The 27,114-nt window shown below is 41.2% G+C and overlaps 4 protein-coding genes, 1 long non-coding RNA gene and 1 pseudogene across 10 annotated transcripts in view; 4 read left to right on the top strand and 2 right to left on the bottom strand.

Moving 5' to 3' along the window:
- Positions 1-27,114, bottom strand: part of LOC124336181 — a 455,543-nt gene that overhangs the window by 195,067 nt on the left and 233,362 nt on the right. The window lies entirely within an intron of this gene.
- LOC124336700 overlaps positions 1-27,114 on the top strand; it is a 580,524-nt gene that overhangs the window by 417,474 nt on the left and 135,936 nt on the right. The window lies entirely within an intron of this gene.
- Positions 8,232-22,254, top strand: LOC124336097 (eukaryotic translation initiation factor 4 gamma 3-like). 6 transcript variants are annotated; one of them, XR_006916998.1, is made up of 25 exons: positions 8,232-8,363; positions 8,437-8,770; positions 8,839-9,158; positions 10,121-10,273; positions 10,335-10,456; positions 10,519-10,616; positions 10,714-10,806; positions 10,866-11,010; positions 11,119-11,149; positions 11,232-11,338; positions 11,411-11,609; positions 11,676-11,752; positions 11,830-11,953; positions 12,170-12,268; positions 12,345-12,439; positions 12,508-12,680; positions 12,742-12,943; positions 13,142-13,243; positions 13,317-13,493; positions 13,559-13,634; positions 18,771-18,917; positions 18,972-19,624; positions 19,791-19,989; positions 20,061-20,616; positions 20,688-22,254. XR_006916998.1 is itself a non-coding variant. In XM_046789738.1 (22 exons), the coding sequence occupies exons 4-22, from the start codon at positions 10,177-10,179 to the stop codon at positions 14,096-14,098; spliced, it is 2,358 nt and encodes a 785-aa protein (XP_046645694.1). In that variant the 5' UTR covers positions 8,243-8,363; positions 8,437-8,770; positions 8,839-9,158; positions 10,121-10,176; the 3' UTR covers positions 14,099-14,100. The 6 variants fall into 6 exon arrangements, 2 of the variants coding, with proteins under 2 accessions (XP_046645694.1, XP_046645692.1); XR_006916997.1 differs by having other exon boundaries at positions 19,791-20,292; positions 20,410-20,616; XR_006916999.1 differs by having other exon boundaries at positions 19,791-20,616; positions 20,692-22,254.
- On the top strand, positions 14,499-18,565 carry LOC124336247. The gene is made up of 13 exons (XM_046789975.1): positions 14,499-14,692; positions 15,228-15,927; positions 16,510-16,677; positions 16,739-16,860; positions 16,928-17,043; positions 17,113-17,205; positions 17,253-17,397; positions 17,456-17,543; positions 17,635-17,741; positions 17,812-18,007; positions 18,075-18,166; positions 18,245-18,383; positions 18,454-18,565. The coding sequence occupies exons 3-13, from the start codon at positions 16,566-16,568 to the stop codon at positions 18,513-18,515; spliced, it is 1,272 nt and encodes a 423-aa protein (XP_046645931.1). The 5' UTR covers positions 14,499-14,692; positions 15,228-15,927; positions 16,510-16,565; the 3' UTR covers positions 18,516-18,565.
- Positions 23,234-25,418, top strand: LOC124336599. Its single transcript, XR_006917108.1, has 4 exons — positions 23,234-23,478; positions 24,157-24,328; positions 25,002-25,104; positions 25,234-25,418. It is a non-coding gene; the product is annotated as an uncharacterized LOC124336599 (long non-coding RNA).
- Positions 26,148-27,114, bottom strand: part of LOC124336054 — a 570,649-nt pseudogene continuing 569,682 nt past the window's right edge.

Here is a 27,114-nt window from a genome sequence, read left to right as displayed (position 1 = left end):
CCGTCCTTTTAGGGAAAAGCCGTGGAGCTCCATGCAGTAACGAGTGGTGAGTCCCATCGCATTCGGGTTTGGAACAGCGTTCGGGCTTTGTACAGTCTTTGCCGATATGACCACTACCTAAACAGCGAAGACAAAGATTCGAATCTTTCACTATCTTGGCTCGTTTTTCGACTGGCAAATCCTTGAATTTTCTGCAGTCCTTTAGCCGATGCTGGTGCGTGCTGTTGCACCCTAAGCATCTCGGGCGTTTATCCTCGGCGTCAGTTTTTGTGGGATTCGTTGACGTAATGTTAAAAACATTCGGTTTGTGCGTACGTCGCTTCTCCTCAGTCGGTTTCACGGGCCGCTGATGAGACGATTCCACTGAACTGGCCCGGATGGATTTTTCGGCCATAGCAACTCCGTCGAGCCATTGGTCCAAGTCTTCGATGGACGCGAGCGCAGGTTGCATCGCCCAACTCTTCTCACCCCATCGACTTTTCAGAGCCGGTGGGAGCTTGGCAACCAGCTGCGAGAGAGTAGAGTGACTGTAAAGCTCAATTCCATACCCTCCAAGCCGTAACGTCGCCACGACGGAGTGAAGATCCGCGGAGAAGGAGCGGAGGGCATTAAAGTCGTTGTCTTTGAAGGGCCGGAGTTTCAGGATTGATTCGGTGCAAGCCTGAGAGACGATTTGCGGATTACCATATCGTTTCTGGAGCTCGTTGAGAGCGTGTTGGTAGAGACCGGGATTCAACAACGCTCCACCAATGTCCTTTCTAATCGATGGAGTAAGGGCGTCGTGAAGATGAGCGATTCGTTCCGCGTCGGAACTAACGGCATCGTGAACGAAGACCTTAAACATCTGAATAAACATTGGCCAATTTCGAGGGTCTCCATCAAAGCTCGGCGCCTTCATCCGCGGTGGTTTGATACTCGAACGGCTTGGCGCAGCGTGAACAGCACTGAGGCCATGGATCCAGGCGTCTGGCGTATAAACTCCGTGCGGGTTGTGGGTTGTCGGTGGAGGAGCGGAAGGTCCAGGGAAACCGGACGCAAATGTCAGGCTGGTTGGCACGAATGGCGGTGCCGAGGCTCTTGGAAAGAACGTTGGGACGTGTCCAAGACTGGTTGATGGCGTATATGACGATGAGGTCGGGGGTGCAGCCGTGGTGGCCGGCCCGTAAATCGAACCCATTTCAAATGGAGCTGTAGACACAATCGGATTGTAGGCGGACAAACCCGGACCGTATGACGGACCTAAGCTGACCGGCACATGACTAGTGCTGTAAGGTGGCGCGGAGGTGACTTGCGTTGCACTTGTCGGAATCGAACTCGTGGGGACCGTGCCCATCTGAATTGAAGTGGTCGGCGGCGGATTCGGGGGCCAAGCGTGGCTTGCACTAGACGCTGGCGGGAAAGACGGTGGTTGAGTTGGCGGAGCAAACGGTGGCTGGGTCGGTGGAGCAGACGGCGGCTGGGCCGGCGGAGCAGAAGGTGGCTGGGCCGGCGGAGCAGAAGGTGGCCGGGCCGGCGGAGCAGAAGGTGGCTGGGCCGGCGGAGCGGACGGTGGCTGGGCCGGCGGAGCAGAAGGTGGCCGGGCCGGCGGAGCAGAAGGTGGCTGGGCCGGCGGAGCGGACGGTGGCTGGGCCGGTTGCCTTGGCCCGAATAAATTCGGTTGACCAACGTTCCTCCACGATGAAAACCACGACGAAGCGCTTGCTGAAGACACGGGTGGCAACGGAGTCGAAGTTGAAGGTCCGGGCGGAAATGGGACCGAAGCTGAGGACCTGGGTGGCAACGGGACCGACACTGGGACGTGCGTCGCATTACTGGTCGTCGGGACGTGCATGGTGGCTGTAGTCACCGGCGTGAACGGATAAGCCGATGATGTAGAGACCGGAGCGGCAACTGATGTGGAAGTTGGTGGGGCGAACGATGGTACAGTCGATGTAGGCGCTTGAGGAACTACCGACGTAGGAATCGGAGCGTTTGCCGATGTCGTTGTTGGCGGAACGGTCGGTATAGGAGTCTGGAAGAACGACGTTGGCGGAGTGACGACGTTTGAAGCCGTTGACATGGGCTGACTCGTCGTGACCGGCTGTGCTCTAGTAAACGACGGTGTGGAGAACATCGGATTCGTTATACTGGTTGTAACGATGACATTCGACGCGGTTGTATTCAAGGGAATATGCGGCACGGATGCGGAACGTGTAAGCGTGCCGGGCGTGATAGCTTGAAGTAATCTGCCGAAAAGGGTCGGCTTTGGTGTTGACGGCACCGTCGCTGCCGGTTGGCTGAAGAGTCTCGTTGGTGTTGGCATCCTAGCCACGGATCCGACTAACGGTGTGGTCATCGCTTGAGTTTGAGCAGCCGTTGAAATCACGACGGCGCTTGGCTGCGTCCGCGGAGTGGCCATGGTTCTGGATATCGGAGCCGTGATTGTCGTGGTCGACGCTTGTTTAGACGCGGCTGGAGTTTGAGCGAAAATGGTCGAATTATTCGGGATGGAAGGATGCGATGAAGCACGGCTAACTCTCGATAAACCGCTCACGACGGATGAAGCGCGTGTTGGTGCTGCCTGATCGTCGACGGCAATATCGTTCAGTTGTTGCCGCATGATTGCGCCGCTCAAACGCTGTAGATCTATCTCGTCGCGTATCTCGCGTTGTCTTCTTTCACTTTCCACCTTGCGTTTGTAATCTTCTGCTTCCCTGATTTTCGCATCTTCTTCTTCTCTGCGTCTGGTCTCGTCTTCCTCTTGTTGGAGCTTCAACTGGGCTTCCCTCTCCTTTCGTTCAGCTTCGTGAATTCTAGCTTGACGTGAGGAGACGCTGGAATGCCGTGATGAGGCTCTCGAAACCGTGGAGGGTGGTTTGGGATTAGTTTGAGCCAAATAATTGTCACAAACAGCCAGACTTGCCTGGTGGTCGAAGATGACGGCTTGGATCCAATCTCTTTCTCCATCGAGATCATCCTGTGAGCAGTTTTGAGCGTTACACCGAACGTAGCGATCATGATGCTGCTCCAGGCTGTCAAAATCGCGGACGTAGATGACACGATAAGCTCGGACGGTGTCCCGATCTTCGCCGACTCTAACTGATTTCAAGAGATTCTTTCCCGAATTCGTATGGACCATCTTGGAGGTGGTCCTGAATCTTTTGAGACGAGCGGGATCGGTGATCGCATCAGGATCAGACACTGCTTCCTCCTCTTCGGCGATTGAAGTGAGAGCCGGAACTAAAGATTCAGCCATGATGATATTTATTTGATGCGGGACGAGTGAAGAAATACAAACGATGAATCAAATCACAATGAGGTTACAATTAAATGAAGCGGCGGATTATTTGCGACGGACGATCTTGTCTTGTGATTCCGGGCGGAAGAGTTGATCCAGGCCGACGCAACGCGTCTTATTAGTCTTGGTGTTCCTAATTTGCACCACTCTACGAGGGGGCGACGGTGGTGTCGGCGGTGGCGGCGATGTCGGCTCAGGTGCTTCGTCGTCGGAAGAAGGGCCCACCTCACTTCGTACCTCGCAGTCGGAAAGATTGGGGATGAAATCCTCTTCCTCTGATTCCGGCTCGCCTGGTGGTGTAGGTGGCTCCTCTGGTGATGGCCACCGGTCGTAAGGACGGTAAACGACGCGGCGTGAAGTTGGCGGAGGTACAAAATCTGGTAGACGCGGCCTCGAATGTTGATCGGCAATGCCTATTACCAAAGCAACGGCAGCGTCGTCAGCGGGTTCTTCAACGTCGACGTTGACGACTTCAATGGCGGCGGCTTCGGCGGCAGCCGCTTCGATGGCGGCGGCTTCGTCGGCAGCGGCGGCGTCGACGCGCGCGAAATATGCAATAGCCGCTTCTCTGGCCGCCAGAAGTGTTTTGGTATTCTTCTTTTTGCTTTTGGTAAGATTGTCCTTCTTCTTCTTCTCGTCGCTGTTGAATTTACGCGGAATGGTGGAGCTGAAGAGCTGGGCACGCGAGATAAACGAGGCGTCTATACAGCTGGACGATGCCGACCAAGGCGGATGATTAGCCTGGTTAACGGTGAGGGACGACCAACGGAAGGAAAGAAATCCAGTTGACCAGCCGAAAGCCGGACAGACTGTGCGGGAAAGGCAGCTGACGCGAGTCAACGGCCGGACAAACAAACAAATGAAACCAGCTGACACTGGCCGAAAGGCGGACAAGCTGGACGGAAAATTAATCAGTTGACGCGGGCCAACGAGCCGGACAAACTGAGCGGGGATAAAGGGTCAGCTGACGGGCAATGAAGCCGGACAAACTGTGCTGCTGGAACAACTGGAGTGTAGAAACAGCAGACGGAAACGGACGACGGGCTGGATAGCTGGATAGCCGGATAGCCTGGACACTGACACTGGACACTGGACACTTGGACACTGGACACTGTGACAGCTGCCTGGAACGGCGTTGAGGAAAGACGACGGAGTGAAACAGGATCTTGCGGACGGTTCGGCGGAACCGACCAACGCAATCGGGCGGGAGAGAAAAGGAGAAATCACGGACGATCTGGCGAGATCGACCAATGAGTTCAAACAAACCGGGGGAAGATCCACGGACGATCTGACGAGATCGACCAATGGACTCTCGTCACACGACACACAGCAATTATTATATTGAACAGGACAAACGGACGATCAAGAAATGAAATATAATAATTGTAATGTTGCTTTCTTCGGGTTGAAGATCTGGGCGGCTGCGACGTAAACTGCCAGCTGGCCAGTTTCTTCCAGGGCCGGAAGAATCAGCAACTGCAACGGAATTTTCTGCCACGCGGGACTTTCGATGTCGGCGACGGCTGGGCAGCGGGATGAGATGGCTGTTGATATCGGCAGCTCTCCTTCGATGGCCAGATGAAACGCCGACCGCGTGGTAATGGCCGCCGTGCCGGGATTCGGCTTCCCGGTCGATGCACCAAATGTTGCCACACCACGCCGGTTACGGGACGGAAAAGGACACGAACAAACGTCAGAAGATTAAACCGATGTATATTTCAACGTGTCCACCGGTTGCCTTCCAATGGACATGAAACACACGGCACGAACAGGAAAAAACGAGACGAAACGAGACACAATGGCTGCCAGACCACGCGTCTCAACACACAAAGTTACGATCCAGAAAGGAGATCCCGGCGTGGGCTCCCCACAATTCAAGACACGCACACAGAAATTACACAAACAATTTAAACTAGTTTTAGTTGACACGAAAAAACTGCAAGCGCTGGTGAAGCCAAGCAAAAAAGGAAAATTACGGAGCGGAGATGTGGTTCTCGCGACGAATGGATTCCAAGTCGTAGCGTGGTGGTAAGCTCCGCCCTTCGTCTCCGATTCCCTTACCCCTCGCGCTGCGTTGCCAGGTCCAAATTAAAACGCACGCTCTTGGCGGGCTCAGGAACGCCAACAGCATTGAAAATGTTCACTTTGCGGAATCGTCCATACTTGAATGAGTCACAAGTTTTGGAGGACTCCAGCAATTCTTAATTCTTCTATTAATTTTTTTTTGATTGCCGAAAGCAACCATTCCCTCAGGTTAAGCAATGTGAAAATTAATCGTTCTAGTCAAGCACATGTAACTGTTCCGTTGGGTCTAAATACGCGACTTTCACCATTGGTTTAGTACGAGTGATATGCAATCAGGGTTGTTAATATCGCAAAAAATAAGTATTTCCGATTGCGATAGCGATATTGGTGTTTTTTTTTATTGCCGGCTATCGAACGATGAAGTTCCAAAAAAGTATCGGTGCGATAATCGCCGATAGTCGCCGATACTTTTTACAACGTTGCAAAATTTCAAAAAACAATTATAAAATATTTTTTTGCAAATTTTTTTCAAAAGCAGAAAAACTATATTAACAATATCCCTTGTTTTCCAGCTCAGACGTGGTATTAAAAAAAACTTGGATGGGCGAATAACACCACTGTAGTGCTCATCCATTTTCAGCTGTAACTTAATGCTACTTTTAAGCAGTCTGCAGTTTTAAAAAAACTATCGCTATCGCGTCATCGGCGATGAAAACGCGATTATCGATCGATACTCATTTTGAAACCTATCGCGCGATAATCGCTCGAACAAAAAATTTCATTTCCGATGACGATTTCATCGTTCATCGCGGCGATATTAACAACCCTGTATGCAATATCAATGTGGTATTATTCCCAAAACTATGATGGTTTCAGCAATTTCGGTTAATTTGGGCAACATTTAAGTAGAATTTCTGATAAGTCACTGGTGATTAGCATTATGATTAACCAAGTGTTTATTCAGTCTATATCTTCTATCTTTTGCTCCTAATTAGTTATGATCCGAAGGCTGAAAAGTTTTCTAAATTCACTCACATTAATTCGTATTTTGAACCTTTCAATCCCTATTCAGTGGCCGACGAAAGAGGCGGGTATGTCCCGACTGCCAATTTTATTTGACGGGAACTATGGTGAAATAATTTAAACTTGACGCGCTTCACCGCCTATGTCTTAGAAATGTTAATTTTGCGGAATCGTCCATACTTGAATTAATCACAAGATTTGGAGAAGAACTCTGGGGATTCTGAATTCTTCTACTACAAATTTTTTTTTTTTAATTGCCCAAAGGCCAAAGCACACCCAAGTACCGCCAGGTCAATCAATGTAAATAATGTGGTCTTCGCCATCTAGCGAGAGTCGAACACAACTGAAAATACGAATATTCAAAAGTTTCATTGCGTCACGATCTCCATTATTTTCCACTGATCACGGCCATCAATTTTGCTATCATTACCTTATTTTTTTTTTTAATAATTGAAACAAGTATCGTATAAAATGAAAAAGTAGTTGAAGTTACAAAAATCGAGTTAAGAATGGTTTTTTCTTGGGCGCGGAAAGCAGCACAATGTCGAGGATTACTGGGCTTGGGATGGCGTAGTTTTAAAAAATTCCCATGTGCTCGATTGCATGAACACTTAATAATAAAAACGTCAAATTTGTTGTAATGAACTATGTGATAGATTCAACGCTTCACAACCTCTTGTGATTTTTAATAGTGTTAATCAAGAATGTACATTTATGCTTACAGTTTAATTGTATAACTTTCATCATCGGTTAAATTCGAACAGCATTTATTATAATTCTGGTAGCGATTCCAGTTATTTTGCGTGTTGTAGTACATTCGGAATGTTCCGGATAGGAATGCTATCTTACTACTCCTGAATTCATAGAGAATTCAGATAGTAGCCGAAAGTCAAACGTATCCAGTTAAATTGACGAATGTATGTGACAGCTTAAAAATATACAGAGGAATTAAGAACATATAACTAACGCTACGTTTGCCGACGAAAAAGTCTGGTTAATTCTTGCTGTGAAGTTCATTCGATGAAAAGTACGATACAAAATTTTATCTGGTCTACTTCACCGCCTATACCTTGAAAATGTTCATTTTGCGAAATCGCCTATACTTGCATGAATCACAAGTTTTGGAGCACACCAGCGATTCTTAATTCTTCTCCTATTAATTTTTTGTTTGATTGCCGAAAGCCACCATGCCCCCACCCCCCAGGTCATGCAATCTAAATAATGTAGTCCTCGCCATCTAGCGAGAGTCGAACACAACTGAAATTACGAATATTCAAAAGTTTCAATTGCGTCACGATCTCCGTCATTTTACGCCAATCACAGCTATCAATTTGATCAAGTTTCAATCAGTTTCATTGCGATGTAGTGCTCTGTCGTCGTTTGGCCAGTCGATGGCAATATAAAAAATCTCACGTCCTCGCGATATGTTGTTTTTTTTTTTTTTGTGCTGTTGTTTGCTTGCGTTAGCTACAATCAAATAATTCAATCAATGAACTTGATCGATTTCAAGTTTGAAGTTTGAACATGATTTTACCTAATAATTATTTAAAAAAATTTAAGATGCGAGACTAAATATTCTATTCATATCAAGTTTTGCAGAGATGCCAACGTTACGTGAACATCAAATCGATATGTACTCATTAAATTTCAAATCGTATTTGAATTTGAGTAAGTTCATGGGTAGGGGTGGGGGCAGCAGGTTAGAGTTAATTAACCTCATAGGCTAGTTAAAAATATATCAATGGAAGAACATTTTCTTGGACCCCTTAATCAAAGCAATTCGATCGTTTACTATGGAAGACGACTACCAGATGGCTCTCAACAATGTGAAAAGGCTGCGACGCATCAAACAGAAGTTGCAGCAACTTATCCCCAATTGCTTTCGGGGCACCACAGCATATTTTGTTTGATGACTCGTTCATTAGTGTTTCGAAAGTCCCAGCAAGCCACAACGTCCATTGTCCGTCTCATCAGTAATCAAACAGACTTCTTACGTCATAGTTACAGACTTCCCAGCTACAAGTTACAACTTAGCACGGTTTGTACAAAAGTTCATAGATGTAAATTTTTGGTTCTCGAATGAAAATAACTCGTAATTCCTTAAATAACAGGTGTCCTTACACGTGGAATTGAAACCATGGTTGAAACAAAAGAGTTAGAAACCATCCTGTTAGAAACATGTCAGGATTCCAAAGTTCCATAGTTACAAGAAATAACATATAGATTATTGGATTGTTTCTAATGTGTTGGATTTCAAATATCTGCTGAAGACATAGTGCTACAAAGAATTATTTTTCTGTCAGCCAATGTTCCCCAGCATTGGTGCCATTTCAAATAGGAAAACCTACAACAAGAAGTCCAGTGTACAGTAACTGTTAAAGCTGCCTCCACCTCCAATGGAAAACAGGAACTTCCTTAAGTGATCAATTTCAAGCATCATTCAAAGTAAACTACAGTTACCTCAACCAGAATTGCTTGAGCTAGGCATATTATAATTTTGTTTAAAATTGCAGAATTTGCGAGTTCCAGTTTATATGTGAATACAACACTGGTGGTTGCAGTTCCATATCAGGAGACGAGTTGAATTCTGCACTGAAAACTGAGGAATCATCAACCAATCGAAAGAACAATCTGTGTCATTACCTTCATCTAGATTCTAGATGTTTCAGAGCCGAACTGGATGCGCAAGATCTTATTAAACCGGAGTAGCAACTGACAATATGGTGGTGACGTCCGCCGAAAGAGGTTGGGGAAAATGAATAGTTAATAACTCTCGTCCAGTGATCCACCGGCTACTCACATCTAGCGATAACGAAATTTCTGCTTCACTCAGGTACATTTTTAGTTTCATTATTTAGAACTTTCTGAGCTTATCTATCCTGTTGTGATCTTCGGTGTTCACATGAGGACATAACACTAATAAACTACCAAATTTAGGTAGTTTCTAATTTTGATTGTAAAAATTACAAAAAAAAAACTGTAATTATGAAACATCTCTTTCGTGCCGATATTTGTTTAATTACCGCGACATTTTGCAAGAAAATTACAAATCTCATTTCATTTTTACCTTTTCTGAGATGTGAACGGCTAAATCGTGGGCCTAAATTCTTTGTAGGTCTAGACAGAGCACGTAAGTTAGTTCCTCTTGCCACCGGTCTAGAAAGTAGTTGTCTTGAAAGAAGTGCAGCAGCATGGTTCGACTCGATAGATTTTACTGTTTTGGTCATGCCGGAGGTTTGCGAGACGCAGGCGAATACTAAAACACCGAACTACAACCACTTCGCTATCTTTCTTATGGCTTCTCCCATGCCATTACATTATTTTAAATGTTCCACCCCCTATCCAACATCAACAATGCGTTTTGCGTGGTTGTAGGGTTTTGTGTTTTATACATTTACATCGGTCAACTTCTATCTAGTTCCTTCTTCCCTCAGTAGCAACTAGCAAGCATAAAGCATGGCATGTTTGCTCGTGTATAGTGATAAAATAAGAATAATTTCATTGATTTTTCTCATCCTGATAAGTCACTTCCAGTTCCAATGAGGTCTCTACCTAGAATTCTCATAACTATGCACACAATTTTAATGGCTGGGATGTTGCTTGTTTTATCATGATTTTATGATAAAAAAAGTTGGGAGAAAATGCGATACCTCGAAAATCACCGTCTGTGTCATGTGCGATAGACAGCGACGTATGATAGATTATTCCGTAATCGATTGCCTTAATCTCCATGCAGATAAAACGTAATGACTCATTACGTACAATTTCAAATAAATAAACTCTTTCTGATTTCAGGTCAGTTTTGAGACGATCCTGCTCGCTGTAGGTCCCAACAGAATTTGGATACAATCATGGCTATTTCTTTGCCCGGAAACTTGAAAAGTATAAAACCATACCTGGAAATTGCCGATGATTACGAATCCAATGATCCGTGTATCAGTTACTGGTGTAATTAATCTTGAAAATCGGTTTCCACATTTAAGTAGATAAACATTTTTATCATTCAAAGGCCGATTATATGCTCTTAAGCAAGGATTTATCCTGGAGAGAGTAGAAGAGGATCTTTCGTTTTTGCTTGTTTTAATCGATCTTTTGGAAAAGAACAAACAGGATTTGCAGTCTAAAATAGAGGTATGTCTTGAAAAAAGATTTAGTGTTAATAGTTTGTTCATTCAAGGTAATGTTTCATACAGACCACTGATATTCCTGTTGCTCGAGCTCACCTTGAAGATGCGACCCAGAAGCTGTTAAGCTGGGCAGAAAATGTGCCGCCTTTGAGATCATTAACTAAGTATGAAATACTAACGTGGTATACACTAGACTGTATATAATACCTGTTCGTTTTTCAAATCAGAGCTAATTATTTTGTCTAACTATTGTTATTGCAGTGTTGTAGCTGAGGTATTTCAGTCTGCTGGAATGCTGCAAGATGTGTGCTCCGTATTTGGAAATCCAAGTGAAGGCCAATTCGAGAGAAAGAAGTAAACTATAATTATTACCATAATTCATTGTCATTGTCCTATAGCTTACGACGATACAGGTATACCAACTTACATGAAGAAAATTGGCATAGTGAACTCCATTCGGCATCGACTACAAAAAAATCAAACATTTACCACCAATATAGCAAGAAATTATCGGAAAACTTAGTTGATGGAATTTCCGAAGAACTTCAGAATGATGAGGTAAAATTGTGTTTTCACAGTTTAAAGGTTTCAATAACTTTCCATCTAACATTTTATTTGAATACTGGATTACCACCAACTACTGCAATGAATGACGTCGAAAATCAGGCAAAGTCACCCAAAGTTGCGAAACATTACGGTAAAGTTTTCGATCAAATATCAACGGAATCATTTTCTCATTGAATTTGGTTGATATTGACTAATGGAGTTTGGTTAATTAGAACGGAAAAAGATTTACGGACGCCTTTTCATTTTACAACTGCTGAATCATCCAGTATCACAGAAAAAGCCGGAAGGCCTGCCCAGTCTGGAAATTGTTCGAAATAAGGTGTGCAATTAAAATTTTAAAGTGACATTGTAACTCATACGATAGTGAGTAATGTAAAGCGGCAATCTTTAGATGGGACGCAATCAAATAATCGCCGATAGACTATTGGGTGTTCATCAGCAGCAGTATCAACTAAGAACCAACTTTAATCCCAAGAAGATCTGCCTGATCTACAAGATAGTTCGCAAAGATCGTGAAGAGCAAAAGATGGAGTTAAACAACCCACTATCCCAGGAACCCTCTAGTCCCTTGGGTGGTCGTTCTCGTGGCGGTAGAATACTAAATTGATTTAGATATTTCGACCAAATTTAATACATTTTTTATTTGTTACCCTCAGGTTCCAGTGACTATCGCTGGAATTCCGATCAGAATAGCAGTAGTAGAGGCGGCAGCAAAGAACGTTGGATACCTAAGGTATTGTACTTTTATTCTGTCCCTTTTCTACACCAACGGATTGATTTTGATTTCATGTTCATGTTCGTTTGTTGTAGGCGTCTAGAGATGCTGATCAAATAGGAGGTAAAGGCGTCACTTCTTGGCGTCGAGTAGCCTCAAGTGATACGGCTCAATCGTTGATCGGTGGCGTTGGTGGTTGTAAACAAAAAATGAACTCCGGTAGGCTACGTCCATTGATTTCCTCACATCCTTCTGTTTTGTAGCGGAAATTATGACAACTGTTATACTTTGTTCAACTGTGATGGTTTACCAAGCTCAGCAGGCTTGAAGCTCTTACAGTTTCAATCGATTATTAGTTTCAATTTTTAGCCAATTAAAAAAATATGTATTTATTATCTTTTTCTCAAATTAAAACAAAAAAACAAAAAAAAACAGGTTTCTTTGGTTTACGTAGTCAACCGCCTTCTTGTGAAAACTCCGTTACTCGTCCCGTCTTTCGCGAAACGGCTCGACCATCAACGCTATCACGCGAAGGTAATAGCAGTATTGAAGAAGGCAATTCTCAAAGGCTTTAAGTCTTAATTGATTTACTTTACTCTATGGTTTTTAGATGTTTTTTTTGGTAAATCTACCGTGACAGACGAACAGATTGAGCGAAAATCTCGTTCGATTCTAGGTGAATATTTCACGAATGAGAAAATTGAAGTAAATATAAATATATTTGGGCTTTTTGAAGGTCGTATAAAAATGTGGGTTACATAATTGCTTTTTAGGATGCTGTTTTCAACATGAAGGAATGGCTGCATCCATCGACCATAGCCAGATTTATCAACCAATGCTTGCTGCACGTACTAAAACATAATAAACAAGAACGAAGAGCGACAGGCGCTTTGTTGAAGGAAATGGTTAAAAGAAAACTGTTTAATTCCTCTGACCTTGTGGAAGGGTGAGTTCGCCTTCTATTGCTAATTTTTGCGTTGCGGTTTTAAATTTTCTCTTTGTTTCAGATTTACTGAACTCTTCCAATCGGCTGAAGACTTCATTGTGGACATTCCCAAGTTGTGGGAATATTTGGCTGAGCTGGTTGAACCTCTGTTCGAAGAAGGCGTGATGAATTTGAAGTTTCTTTCGAAGTTATCATTGACCCTGAGTTCATCTTTGGTTGTCAATTTTGTAGCTGCAGTTCTGAAGGAATTAGTCAGAGTACAGGTGTGTTTAGCATTGACCATAATTTACTTGCTTCCTTCCCGCCCTTGATGTTGTTTAATCATTGAATGCGTTAGATAAAGTGCCACAGTAATTTGCCTTTCCGAATGGTACTAAGATTGTTCCTAACTTTTCGTTAAACTTTGGCTTACACAAGGCATAGAGTTAATTTTATAGCAATTTTAACTTCCTTCTTTTCAGGGTGTGACTGGAGCTGAAAGAATACTTATCATGTCGAATGCACCATTAACCAGTGTTCTACCATCTTCTGTGGATCTGAATTCGTTCCTCGCCCAACATACGGTAATTTTTAATAGTGGTTTAAAATCCATCGTCGAATTCAATTTACAATATCTTACATTTGTAATCGTTTCAGGAACTCGAATTCCTTTCCAAAATTCATTCTACACCAAGGGGCAGTGGCAGTGTTGGCAATTCCATCAGTAGTGCAACTCCCGCCAGTCAAGTTAACATCGAATTCCAGCACAGCCTAGAGAAATACTTGAGAGACGCGACCCAATTGACTACAGACAACATCTGTAGCTGGATTCAGGTATTAGTTTTCTAGTTCCCTTTTTATTCTCTGATTTTCATTGCTCGTTGGTTTTCCTATTGCAGAAACAATATGTTGGTGAAGTGAATTCCGCTTTCGTTCGTGCCTTGGTCACCGCGGTAACGGAGAATGCTATTGAAGGTGGGAAATTATATTTTTTGATCAATACAAATTTTCAATGACAAAATTGTTCACATATTTAGGACGTGGTTTAGACAGTAAACTGAACGATACTGCCTTGAAAAATCGGACGGAAGTTTTAAGGAGGTATGTTGACAATATCGCTTATCGTGAGCTTCAGCTGCTTTACGCAGTTCAGGCTTTAGTGACCCAACGAAAACATCCCAAAGGTATTTGCTTTTATATTGTGTCCAGATTGGATTTTCTAAACGTTTATGTTTGCAGGTTTATTGCAAGGCATCTGTGAGATTCTCTATGACAGTAACGTCGTTTCTGAAGAGGGCTTTGAGTCGTGGGTGTCTGTCGACGATCCTTTGGAACGTGAAGGCAAAGCTGTGGCACTCAAGATGATCACATCTTTTCTGACGTGGCTGAAGGAAGCTGACCCTGAAAGCGATCAAGAGGAGGATGCCTGGCCTTATTAAAAGCATATAAAGGAGAAATTGTGTGAGTGTGTGTACCGTGTGAGGGTGGGTAAAGGGTGAGGCCAGAGTGTGCAAACTTGTAAGGTAAGTGGAAAGGGGACCTTTTCAACTGAATGTCTGGGTGGATTTTTTTATCCACAAAAAGAAGGAGAAAATTGTTGATATTAAAGAATCGGTCAGAGGAAAGCGAAAGGTATTATTTGAATAATTTTTTAGTTTGTTTTTTCTTCTCGATTCGTTTCATCGTCAAATTAAAACAAAAAACCAGCCTGAAATTTTTTTTTTAAATGAAATTTTTTGTTTGTTTTTGTATGTGTTTAAAAAATTGCATGATCGATTTACGTACGCTGGATAAGAAACAGAAACCAATAATTTCATTGACTGTTCTTTCGCTAGTTAAAATGGACCAGTAATTCCTTTGGAACGTTCCACTCATTCCCGCTCCTTCTTTTCTTCCACGTTGGCGGTTTTGTTATTAAGTAGAGAGATTACCAAATCGAAGGTGTTCAATCCAGCTGCAAACAACTTGTATAAAAGCAGTTCCGGTGTTCCAGCGTCAACACACGATAAAGGCCAATGATCCCTCGATATTGGGTGAGTGCGACGTTTGTTGTTTGTTATTAGGTTAAAAACTTGCTTCCCACTTTCTCCAGAATTCAGAATTCACTTTTCAACAGTTTTCACTCAACGTCAGCTCAAAGTCCATGGTCAACGTACAACGTTCTTCTCGCCTGGAAAACAAAATCAGACATATAACATGCATGTAAAGTTTTGGTTCTCGAATGAAAATAATTCGTAATTCTTTAAATGACAGGTGTCCTTAACACGTTGAACTTGAAACCATGGTTAAAACAAAAGCGTGAGAAACCATTCTGTTAGAAACATGCCGAGATTCCAAAATCCATAGTTAGAAGAAAAATAACATGTAGGATATTGTATAGTTTCTGATGTGTTCCAATTATAAAATCTGCTGAAGATGGAGGGGGTTACAAAGAATTAATTTTTCTGTGGGCCAATGTTCCCTAGCATTGGTAGCATCTCAGGGATCGATTTCAAGCATGATTCAAAGTTACAGTTACCTCAACCAGAACTGCTTGAGCTAGACATATAATTTTGCTTGAAATTGCAGAAATCACAAGTTCCAGTTTATGTGTGAATAAAACACTGATTGCAACTCCATATCAGGAGACAAGTCAACTTCTGCACCGAAAACTGAGGAATCATCTAATTAATCGAAAAGAACAATCTGTGTCATTAAGAGGCTTCATCTAGATGTTTCAGAGCCGAACTGCTGGATGCGCAAGATCTTACAAGACACCAGACCGGAGTAGTAACCGACAAGATGATGGTGACGTCCGATGAAAAGAGGTGGTTGCAAATGAATGTTTAATAACGTTCGTCGATTTATCCAACGGCTTCTCCTATCTAGCGATAACAAAGTTCCTACTTCAATCAGGTAAATTTTTAGGTTCATTATTATCAATACTCTTGGAATTTCTTAGCTAACCGATCCTGTGGTGATAATCAGTGTTCACATGAGAACTGCGTAAGATATATATTTTTTTTTTATATAATAATTTTAAGGATATTTCAGGTAGTTATTGTTTTTGGCTGTAATAATTCCCGAAAACATTCTTTTTATGGAATATAACTCATTCATGCCGATAGTTGTTTGTTTACCGTTAAGTTGTGCAAGCTAATTACAAATGTTATTTCATTTCTACCTTTCTGGGACTATGTGAACGAAAAATCCAAGTATGAGTTTCCAGGATCTTCCTCCGTGGCCTATGCTGTTTCCTAGATTGTCTATAGATCCGTAGACTGAGCACGTAAGTTAGTTCCTTTTACAACCGATCTGAACGAAGCGCAAGGCGCAACAGCTTTTTCCCCTCCGTAAGCCGGATAGTAAAGCGATGGTTCGACTCTGTAGATTGTTTACTGTTTTGGTCATGCTGGAGGTTTGCGAGTCACAAGTGACGCAAGCGACTATACTATAACACCGAACCCCTTCGTTATCTTCGTATGGCTTCTTCCGTGCCATTCCATTTTACGTATAGTGTTACACTCCTAACTAACATAGAAAACGCTATGTGCTAAGGTGGTAGAGGTTTGTGTTTTATACATCGGCCAACTTCTAAAGTTCCTTCTTTGGCTTTTCTATCATAATTGTGATAAAAATTTAAGAGAAAATGCCATGTCTCGAAAATGACATCTTCGAAAGTCGTTGAATAAGTGCGTGATCATCATGTGTGAGCGACAGCGACGTATGATACTATGATAAGAGATTATTTCGTATTCATTGTTCTATCGTCTAACGGTCTAACCATAAGATAAGACGTGATGACTCATTACATACAATTTGAAAAAAAAAAAAGAAAATAGATAAAAACAAAAACTATTTTTGATTACAGGTCAGTTTTGAGACGATTCCGTTCGCTGTTGGTCCCATTAGGTACCTGTTCCAACCATGGCTATTTCTTTGGCAGTTGCTGATTTACCCGTAAACTTGAGAAGTATACAACCATATCTGGAGATTGCCGATGATTACGAATCCAATGATCCGTGTATCAGTTACTGGTGTAATTAATCTTGAAAATCTTTTTCCACATGTACGTAAATTAAAATTATTGCCATTCAAAGGTCGATTATATGCTCTCAAGCAAGGATTTATCCTGGAAAGAGTAGAAGAAGATCTTTCATTTTTGCTTGTTTTGATGGAAGTTTTGGGAAAGAACAAACAAGATTTGCAATCTAAAATAGAGGTATATGTCTTCAAGAATTGATTTAGTGTTAATAGTTTGCCAAATTAAGGTAATGTTGTATATACAGATAACTGACATACCTGTTGCTCGAGCTCACCTTGAAGGTGCGACCCAGAAGCTGTTAAGCTGGGCAGAAAATGTGCCGCCTTTGGAATCATTAACTAAGTCTGAAACATTAACGTGGTATATACTAGACTGGATGTAATACCGATTTGTCCTAGCTAATTATTTTGTTAATTATTTTTATTGCAGTGTTGTTGCTAAGGTATTTCAGTCTGCTGCAATGCTGCTAGATGTGCGCTTTATGTTTGGAGAGCCAAATGAAGGCGAATTCGAGAAAAAGAAGTTAACTAATTAATACCATAGTTTATTGTCATTGTCCTATACTGTAGCTTACTGCGATACAGGTATACCGAACTACATGGAAAAAATTCGCACAGGGAATTCCATTCGGGGTCGACTACAAAAAAATCAAATATTTGGAAGTTATCTGAGAACTTAGTTGATAGAACTTCCAGAGAAATCCCAAACGATGAGGTATAGTTGTGTTTAAATGTTTTAATAATTTTCCATCCAATATTTATATACTTTTAAGCAGAAGAAGAATACTGAATCACCACTAACTACTGCGATGGATGACGACCAAAATCAAGCACAATCACAAAAAGTTACCAAACAGGACGGTAAAGTGTTCGATCAAATATAAAGCGGAAAATTCAAATCTTTTTCCCATTGAATTTGGTTGATATTGACTAATGGAGTTTGGTTAATTAGAACGGAAAAAGATTTACGGACGCCTTTTCCTTTTACAACTGCTGAATCATCCAGTATCACAGAAAAAGCCGGAAGGCCTGCCCAGTCTGGAAATTGTTCGAAATAAGGTGTGCAATCAAAATTAAAGTGACATTGTGACTCATACGATAGTGAGTAATGTAAAGCGGCAATCTTTAGATGGGACGCAATCAAATAATCGCCGATAAACTATTGGGTGTACATCAGCAGCAGTATCAACAAAGTCCAAACGTTAATCCCAAGACGATCGACTTGATCTACAGTGTTGTTCACAAAGATCGTGAAGAGCAAAAGATGGAGTTAAAAAACTCCCAATTCCAGGAACCTTTCATTCCCATGGATAGACGTTCTCGTGGTAGTAGAATATCAAGTTTATTCAGTTCGACCAAATTTAAGAAATTTTTTAAAATTTTTATCCTCAGATTCCATTGACTATCGCTGGACTTCCGTACATAATAGTGATAGTAGAGGTGGCAATGTTAAGTTAGACATAACGCAACTTCGGATACTTAAGGTATTGCTTTTTTTCTGTCCTCTTTCTGAACCAATGGCTTGATTTTGATTTATTTTTTTTTTCGTTCGTTAATTGTAGGTACCAGCAAGAGATGCTGATCAAGCAGTTACTAGTTTAGACACTGGAGGTAAAGGCCTCATTTCTTGGGGTCAAGTAACCTCAAGTGGTATGGCTCAGTCGTTGATCGGTGGCGTTGGTGGTGAAAAGCAGCACTCCGGTACGTACGAAGTGATTTCCAAAGTCGATTCTACACCAAGGGGCAGTGACAGTTTTGGCAATTCCAACAGTAGTGCAACTCCATCCAGTCAAGTTAACACTAATTTTCAACACAGCCTGGATAAGTACTTGAGAGACGCAACCCAATTAAAAACTACAGACGACATCTGTAGCTGGATTCAGGTCTTATTTTTCTAGTTTCTTTTTTATTCTCGGATTTTCATTGCTCGTTTGTTTTCCTATTGCAGAAACAATATGTTGGTGAAGTGACGAATTCCGCTTTCGTTCGTGCTTTGGCCACCGCAGTAATGGAGAGTTCTATTGAAGGCGAGAAATTGTTTTATTGATCAATACAAATTTTCAATGACAAAATTGTTCACATATGTAGGAAGTGGTAAGGACAGTAAACTGAACAACACTGTCTTGAAAAATCGGACGAAGGTGTTAAGGAGGTATGTTGACAATATCGCTGATCGTGAGCTTCAACTGCTTTTCGCAGTTCAGGCTTTAGTGACCCAACGACAACATCCCAAAGGTATTTGCTTTTATATTGTGTCAAGATTGGATTTTCTAACGTTTATGGTTGCAGGTTTAATTCAAGGCATCTTCGAGACTCTCTATGACAGTAACGTCGTTTCTGAAGAGAGCTTTGAATCGTGGGCGTGTACTGATGATCCTTTGGAACGTGAAGACAAAGCTGTGGCTCTCCAGATGATGAAATCTTTTTTTACGTGGCTGAAGGAAGCTGACCCTGAAAGCGATGAAGATGAATATGCCTGACCTTATTAAAAGCATATGGAGGAGCAATTGTTTGAGTGCATCATGTGAGTGAAAAGGGGGGTTAGGCCAGACCCTGGAAACGTGTAACTGGGAAAGGGGACCTAGTGTTGGTAGATTCCCCCCCCCCCTTAAAGAATGGATTTTTTTTGTATGTGTGTAAGAAAAATTGCATGATTTACGTACGCTGGATAAGAAACAGAAACCAGTAATTTCATTGATGTACTTTCGCTAATTGAAATGGACAAGTAATTCCTTTGGAACGTTCCACTCCTTCTCTCTGGTTTTCTCCCACGTGAAAGACGCTCAGTTTACAAATTCTGTGAACGTGGGGGTTTTGTTATTAAATATAAAGATTAGCGAATTGAAAGTTTTCAATCCAGCAGTGACCAACTTGTATAAAGACAGTTCCAGTGTTCCAGCGTCAACGCACGATAAAACGGAAGGCCCACCGCTCGACATTGGGTGAGTGCGGCGTTTGTTGTTTGCCATTAGGTTACAGTTGGTTTTTCTTTTATTGGTTCACTTGTTTCCGTTGTCACCAGCAATTGGTATTTTCGTCGTCTTCCAAAAGTTTTAATATGGTGCTCCTATACACTGATCGACTCCTCTAACGTCAGCCTTGTTTTAGGTTCAAGAAAACCTCACCATAATCCGGCTGTGGAATTTCCTCAAATCAAACATCGCGTGCATCTCTGATTGTTTCACAGCGCTCTCTTGCTATACTGCTGTCCGGGTGGATAGGTTCTCCAGGAAAAATGTGGAGCTGGATTGCTACTCACGTGAAGGATGATGTGTGCTGTAGCTGGACGATTTCTTCAAACAGACAGGTTCATTTTACAGTCGATCCTCATCAACATCTTCGGCTTCCTCATCACTTCCATGGACGATATTTTAACAGCTGTAGCCAACCGGGCAATCATACTCTGTCTAAAGTAAAACTGTATTTGAGAGTCCAGTCGAGCCTCTTGGAGAATTGATTGAAACGGAAGGTCTCAAGGCCAATCAAATGAGATTGCGTTAATCGACCTAACTGCAACCAAGAAGCTTGATTCGATCGGGTTAACATGTCAACATATCGCTTTAATCTTTTTGAATCGGAGGATCGGATCGATCGGTGACTAATCTAATAAGTATGATTAGACTAACTGTATATTATGTATATAGATGTATTGTATATTATAATGTGATCTAATGACTACTACTTTAATTAGTAGAAGCATCCGCTAATTTTTTTTCCTGTGTTGTAGTTCGTGCTGGCGAGTGAGGAGCAAATTTTAAATTTACAAGTAAAACGGAATCGCATAGTATTTAAGGGAAAACAGTTGTTGTTGTTCTTTTTCTTTTGTATGATTTGGTTTTTGGTTTGAGTTTTCGAGTAACAAGTAACAACCCGATCAATAACCAACGCTTCTACGCAGAAGACTCTTTCTCCGACGTCGACGATAGATTTAAAGGTAATTCATTTAACTTAATTTGATTACCTTTTAAAAAATTGGATTATTAATTGATTTGTGAATTCAAACAGGAAGACCGGATTCGATGGATTATGCCTACAACAACGGAATGGCAGATCCCATGCAACAACAACTACAGGGCATGAACGTACAACAACAACAACCGAATTTCAACGGTGGAACGGGTGGACCCATCCACAATTTGCCCATGAACAAGACGACGAGAGGCTTGCCGCCCGTCATCCAACAGCAACAGCAGCAACATCCCGGTCAACCTCCCCTCAACAACATGATGATGATGAACGCCGATGCCAACAACCACCTTTACGGTCACGCCAACAACGTTGCCGCGCCCCAACAAGCGACGACAGCGCCAACTTCCGCACCCCTGTCTTCTCACTTTTCCTTTTTCGGGATAAGCGGCAACAACCAGCAGCAACAACAGCAGCAGCAACAACAATCAACAGGGCCCAGTATCATCCAGAAGATGATGGGCGGCGGTGGAGGCTCTGCCACCGCGGCCGCTCCGACGACGACGACGTCCGGCACGACGGAAAATCCAGTCGAGGGCCTTTTATTCAAAGGAAAAGATTTGATATTCAAGAAATTCGGCCTCTAATGAAAACATTTAGTAACAATAACCTTTTTGCACAACAACAACAACCAACTCTGCCATAATAATCGATTCGAGCTGAAATAATCCCCTTCAAAAATGAAACCAAAAATGGATAGCGCGAAAAACAATTGAATTTTGACGAGCCAAATGGATGAGGTCAAACACTTTTTTTTAAATTGCAAAGTTTCCCCAAAAGTTTTGTGGATGTAAGATATAAAAATACGCACACACACCTCCTGTCTGTCTTGAATCTTTCTCTTTAACTTTCTCGTGTACAGTTCTAGCAAAAAAAAAGGTTTTTTTGGGGGGGTTCCAAGTAATTAAAATTTGTTCATTCAAATTGAGGAAGAAATTTATGGATAAATTAAATTTTGTTTTAATTTTGTCCACCCAACATTTTTTTGTGTGTCTGTGTGAGCCCTGTACATACATAAACTTCAACTATAGACCTTATTCCAATGAAAAGGTATGGGTCAAGCCGACCCCTTTGCGTCGCGTTGCAGTGTGAAGGGGTGCCGTGAACAGAAGATTTTTATTTGGCTCGCCCCACAGTACATGGATATTAGGCTTGTCGGGTTAATCGTGCCCGAGGGAAGAATAGGGAGGAAAGGAAAGTCTAGTCTGGTCCCCTCTTTTTTTCATTCTTTCCTTTTTATTTTATACCTTTTCATTGGAATAAGGTCTATATAGGAATTGTCGCCTGGCGGGAAATTTAAAAATTTTTCAATTAATTTTGTTTTTTCAAATTTTTTGGGGGATTTTTCTTTGGCCGGCAGTAATTTGCTTTTCCCCATTAAAAATTTTAAATTCGTGTTAAATTCAACATCAAGCCTCCCCTTTAAAGAAAAAAGAACGGTCATTCTCGACCGCCATCTCTCTCTCTCTCTTTATTATTGCATTATTATTACAATATTCGTTATGGTTATAATCTATATCTTTACATATAATTCTCCATATTATGTGTAACTGTACAAAAGGCATACAAAAAGGAAACAAAAAAACAAACAAAATGGCAAAGCAAACACATTTTTCTTTTCATTTTCAAATCGGAAAGTTACAAGTAAAAAAATATTCGATCATTAATTTCAAATGACAACCGGATTTTTTTTTTAAATGTTTTAAAAACGACCATCAACTCCCGCTTACCGACCGTCTGGTTTTTTTTTTTTTTTTTTAAGTTTATGTCTAGCATCGGTTCGGCAACAGAGCCTGAGCTACTGACAAGCTCCATAGATGGCGTAGTTGCCAGTCGGTTCGGATAAGAAAGGGTTGACTTCCAGGCCATGATTCCGATTGGTTAGATCTATTGTCACGACATATGTCGTGGCGCGACGGTCAAAACTGTCTATTGCCACGACATCTGTCGTGGCAATAAAGAGAAAATTGTCTATTGCCACGATACGCCTATACTTCCTCTCTGATCTCTCATATCGTGGCAATAACGCGAATTTTGTCTATTGCCACGACATGCGTTTTCGTATTAAGTTCCACAGAAGATGTTTAGGAAAACTACTAAATAGGGTAAAACTACATGTGCATAATTCCCGCATCATTTTTCTTGTCAATTATCCCGTGAAACTCAACCTTTGTTGTAATCTCCAAATAAAAAATTAGTAAATTACCCTCTCGACGGAGAATCGAACGCATGCTATCGCATGGTGGCATTCATCGCTGACCATTCGGCTATCACTGCTGAAAATAACTGTAAAAAACTTGACATACATAACCTAACCTAACCTAACCTAACCTAACCTAACCTAACCTAACATGCGTGAATGTCGAATTTAAAAAAAAATTATGTCGTGGCAATAGACAAATTTCGTGTTATTGCCACGATATGAAAGATCAGAGAGGAAGTATAGGCGTATCGTGGCGTGTCGTGGCAATAGACAATTTTCTCTTTATTGCCACGACAGATGTCGTGGCAATAGACAGTTTCGACCGTATTGCCACGACATCATGTCGTGGCAATAGATTTAACCATTCCGGTTCCACCATGAAATGTTTTCACCAAAAATGACACACAAGACAGACAAACGTTGATTACCAGGACTAATAGTTGAGTGAGAATTGATTGAAATAGAAAAGTGATAAGTGTAACATCATCTACAAGATAGGTGCATGGAAGTTGTCAAGCAAAATGTGGCTTTCTAATGTAAACACTATACAATAAGTGATACACCTGTTCAATTACATTGACCATTGGTAGCCTACAGAACTAGGAAGCAGTCTTTTCGATTCATTGTGTAAGTTATTCAGTGAAATGTTTTTCTGCATTTTCAAATGTAGCTGGTGTTGTTCTGAAGCCAATTGTTTTTGAGTATGTGGGTTCTAGGATGTGGTTGTAGGGATTTCAATGTCCTAACATCATGCTTCCTGAATCCTGATTATCCAGTTAAACTGTAAACTGGCATCAGTAAGATGCTCCGACAATCAGAGGTGACCAAGACAAACATGTGAGTGGCGTTTGAGAACAAACATTGATAATCTTAATCCACGATTCCACTGTAGAAGCTTCCAGAATCAGCTTTGTCAAAAGATCTCCAACATTGGAATATTTATTGGGCTTGGGTTCTATGATGTACCTTACAGACAAGAACTGGATTTCAAGAACCTGAATTACAGACAAAAGCCACAAGGGTTTATCCGTTTATTTGAAAATGGCTCAGAGATGGCTCAGTAAAAAAGGTTAAAAAAAACAGAGTTGGCACTTGAGGGAAAAGGTTGGAAAGGATAGTGATTCTGCTAATGTGTGACTCAAAGTGTTGGGTGACAAAAACAGCATAAACTTTTCGACTCATTCGGGCAACGCAAGCACACCCACAGTAATCACTACCTTTTCATTTGACATATTTCTTGTTGATAATCTTTGTACGACATCTATTTGAAGTAAAAATTAACAACCAGACTTTTCTTATCACCAGGTGGTAGCTACCAAGGAATGCATCAATGTAGTAGAGGCGACAGGAGGCAGGAATGCAGTAGAGGCCGCTATCGAAGCCGGCGGATTATGAAGCTCACATTTGCGGTGTTTTTGGAATTTCGTCCGTCCGTCCGTGACACAACTGCAGTCACTCGCCACGGGATTATACCAAGGTAACCAACAATTCACTTACTTTCGTAGATTATTTACTAATAATCTACTTGCGTTAAACTCTGCGTCTGTGTAATCATTCAAAAATCAGGCCCTTCTTGCGCGACAACAAAGTGTTACTTAGACGTTTCTTTTTTCTAACGCTAGATGGCTTTTCATTTTCAGCTGTCAAAACTCAAAACAGTCAGTTTCAGTTACTTTGCAAATCTCCTTAAACATTTATTGGCAATTATTATGTGGAAGATTAATAGTGAAAACTGACGATTACTATTCCACCAACAAAGCTCACTTGTTAAATTTTCTATATTTGCTTTTTTTTCTACTTCCGGTTTTCTCATTTCAGTAAGTAGTTCAGTAAATATTCACTCGACGCACAAAACAACCACATATTCGTGATCCTCGTTAAATTTGTGGTAAAGTTCATGTTTTTATTTGTACGTACGCGTATTTCCGGTTTCGAGAATTTTCCTGAACTATAGTTCAGGAAAATTCTCGATTTTGGTCAAATTTTGGATTTCGTTTGATTCACACTAAATCGACCCCAAATTTCATGGAGATTACGAATATTTGATTTAAATTTACGACAGCTCAATGGTTAATGCGCTAGCGCTTACTTCCGGTGTACTTCCGGAATTTAAAAAAAAATAAAGCTAGTAAACCTTGTTCTCTTTTCAGATCTGAGAGTTTCTGTCTACATTTATGAGAAGTTTCTGGATGTCCTTTCAAGAAAAAGGACAAGGACTATACGGTCAACAAGGTCCCTTGTTTACTAAAACCCGTTGGCTGCTACCTTTGATTCCATTTTTACTTACTTACAACTTACTTCTTGATTTGAGGTATTGCTTTTTGTCGCTACAATCTTATTGAAAATTATTGTCATCCAAATAAATGTTCATTCTGTTTACAGGGCAATCCTTCGCTACTGATCATGGACTCCATTTGTGAAACTGAAAACTGACGAGAGAATGCTGTAATCCAAGACTGATAAATTGTGTAGTTAGATTAAATGACAAGTGCATTTCTGGGCTCCCTTCTTTTCTGTAGCCACGTTTCCCTAACTAACCACTAACCAACGCCCGCCGGTGGTCACTCACCCGCTGTGAAACCAGGAGGAGGGGAGGGCTCTGGTCGAACGGGGACTTGGAAGGCGCATGATCTAAGGGTCATGAGTCTAACCCGGAAGCCTAGTATGACTAATCGCTCCCCAGTAAAACTTGCCTCGCACTCTTCTCCTCTTCCATTTCCAGGTAATCTCCCTGGATCTACGCCGACACTGCATGTGCGAGTTTTAGCAAGCAATCCGCCACCCAATTTGACAAAAAGTGATAGTTTATTTTCACGGAAATTGCGTCAGACGGTTGAAAAATTTCTAGTTCAACAATCTCATGTAGAAATTAGCATCTAGTACTGGTGCAAATTGCGATTCTTTAAGCTTGATTAATTTAGGTGATGTGTTAAAAGCTATTGTGGGTAGCTAAAAAATGGAACTAATTCGCTTTTTCAGAATATTTTGAAGAGAGATCACAAGAAAATCTAAAAACAACAAAGTGATCTAAAACCAAAATATTCAGCAAAAGTGGATTAGTTCAATTTTTTAGCTACCCACAATAGCTTTTAACACATCACCTATATTAATCAAGCTTAAAGAATCGCAATTTCCACCAGTAGACTAGATGCTAATTTCTACATGAGATTTTTAAACTAGAAATTTTTTAACCGTCTGACGTAATTTCCGTGAAAACAAATCACTTTTTGTCAAATTGGGTGGCGGATTGCTTTATAAAAAACCTCGCACAAAAAAAATTGTCTTGAACCGGACGTTCTGTTTAATGAATTGTTTATTTTGCATGTGTTCCAGAATAAATATAGTTTACACAAATTTCATACAGACATTTTATTTATTTAAATATAAATTATGATTATAGATATATAATAATTGTGTAAATTTGATGTTGGAGATTGTGGGGTTTTAGGAATAGATGTGAGTGGATGTGGGATTTGATGTTGATGCTTATGGGGTTTGAGAAATGGATATGTAAGTGGAAGGTATAGGTTAACAACATATTTTATCACCAAGTACTGCATATTCATTAAAAATTTACCTCATTTCTTTTAGTAAATCATAAAAAAATACCCCACCCCAACTTGCTCCTCATTCCCCCATCCTGAACATGTTTATTATTTTTTTGACATAAACCTCCCCGTATTACTATTTTTTTGTTCCTTCTCAATATATAAAGGTAAACTGCAAAGACACAAATAGCAATTAAACACAATATTGGATGTCTTTCTGTAGCACAAAAGCAGCACCTTGGATGCACAGGGAACAGCAACTTGATGCAGATATCTTTCACCACCATAGGCTGCAACAACACGCCACATTGGACAGCAACACTACTGCTACGTAAACATGAACCTATAACAGAAGTAAAATTAATCTTCAGCATCATTGGAAATGCTATATGAAATTTTAAAAGATATGCTACATATCACTTTAAATATTCAACCCAAATAGGCAAATATTATTTGGCAACATTATCTTATACCTATCATGGAAACTTAAATTAATAAATTTACATGAAACTAAATGACTCATTAAAGATTTAAATACAAATTCATTTAATCTTTAAAGGATACTCTACAGTAGAACAAATAAACAAAACTTCTTTCAGAATCTGCTTTCTTGAATACAACAAACTCCCCTTTAAATAATCCATAACAGAACAGAGAACACAACCCTGAAGGAAATAGCTGTTGACTTTACGAAATCTCAAAATGTTAACCAATG

This window comes from Daphnia pulicaria, chromosome 4 (genome assembly GCF_021234035.1).
Source record: "Daphnia pulicaria isolate SC F1-1A chromosome 4, SC_F0-13Bv2, whole genome shotgun sequence".
Classification (NCBI taxonomy): domain Eukaryota; kingdom Metazoa; phylum Arthropoda; class Branchiopoda; order Diplostraca; family Daphniidae; genus Daphnia; species Daphnia pulicaria.
Note: the sequence above shows the minus strand (reverse complement) of the source record. Positions and strands in the feature narration are given on the sequence as shown.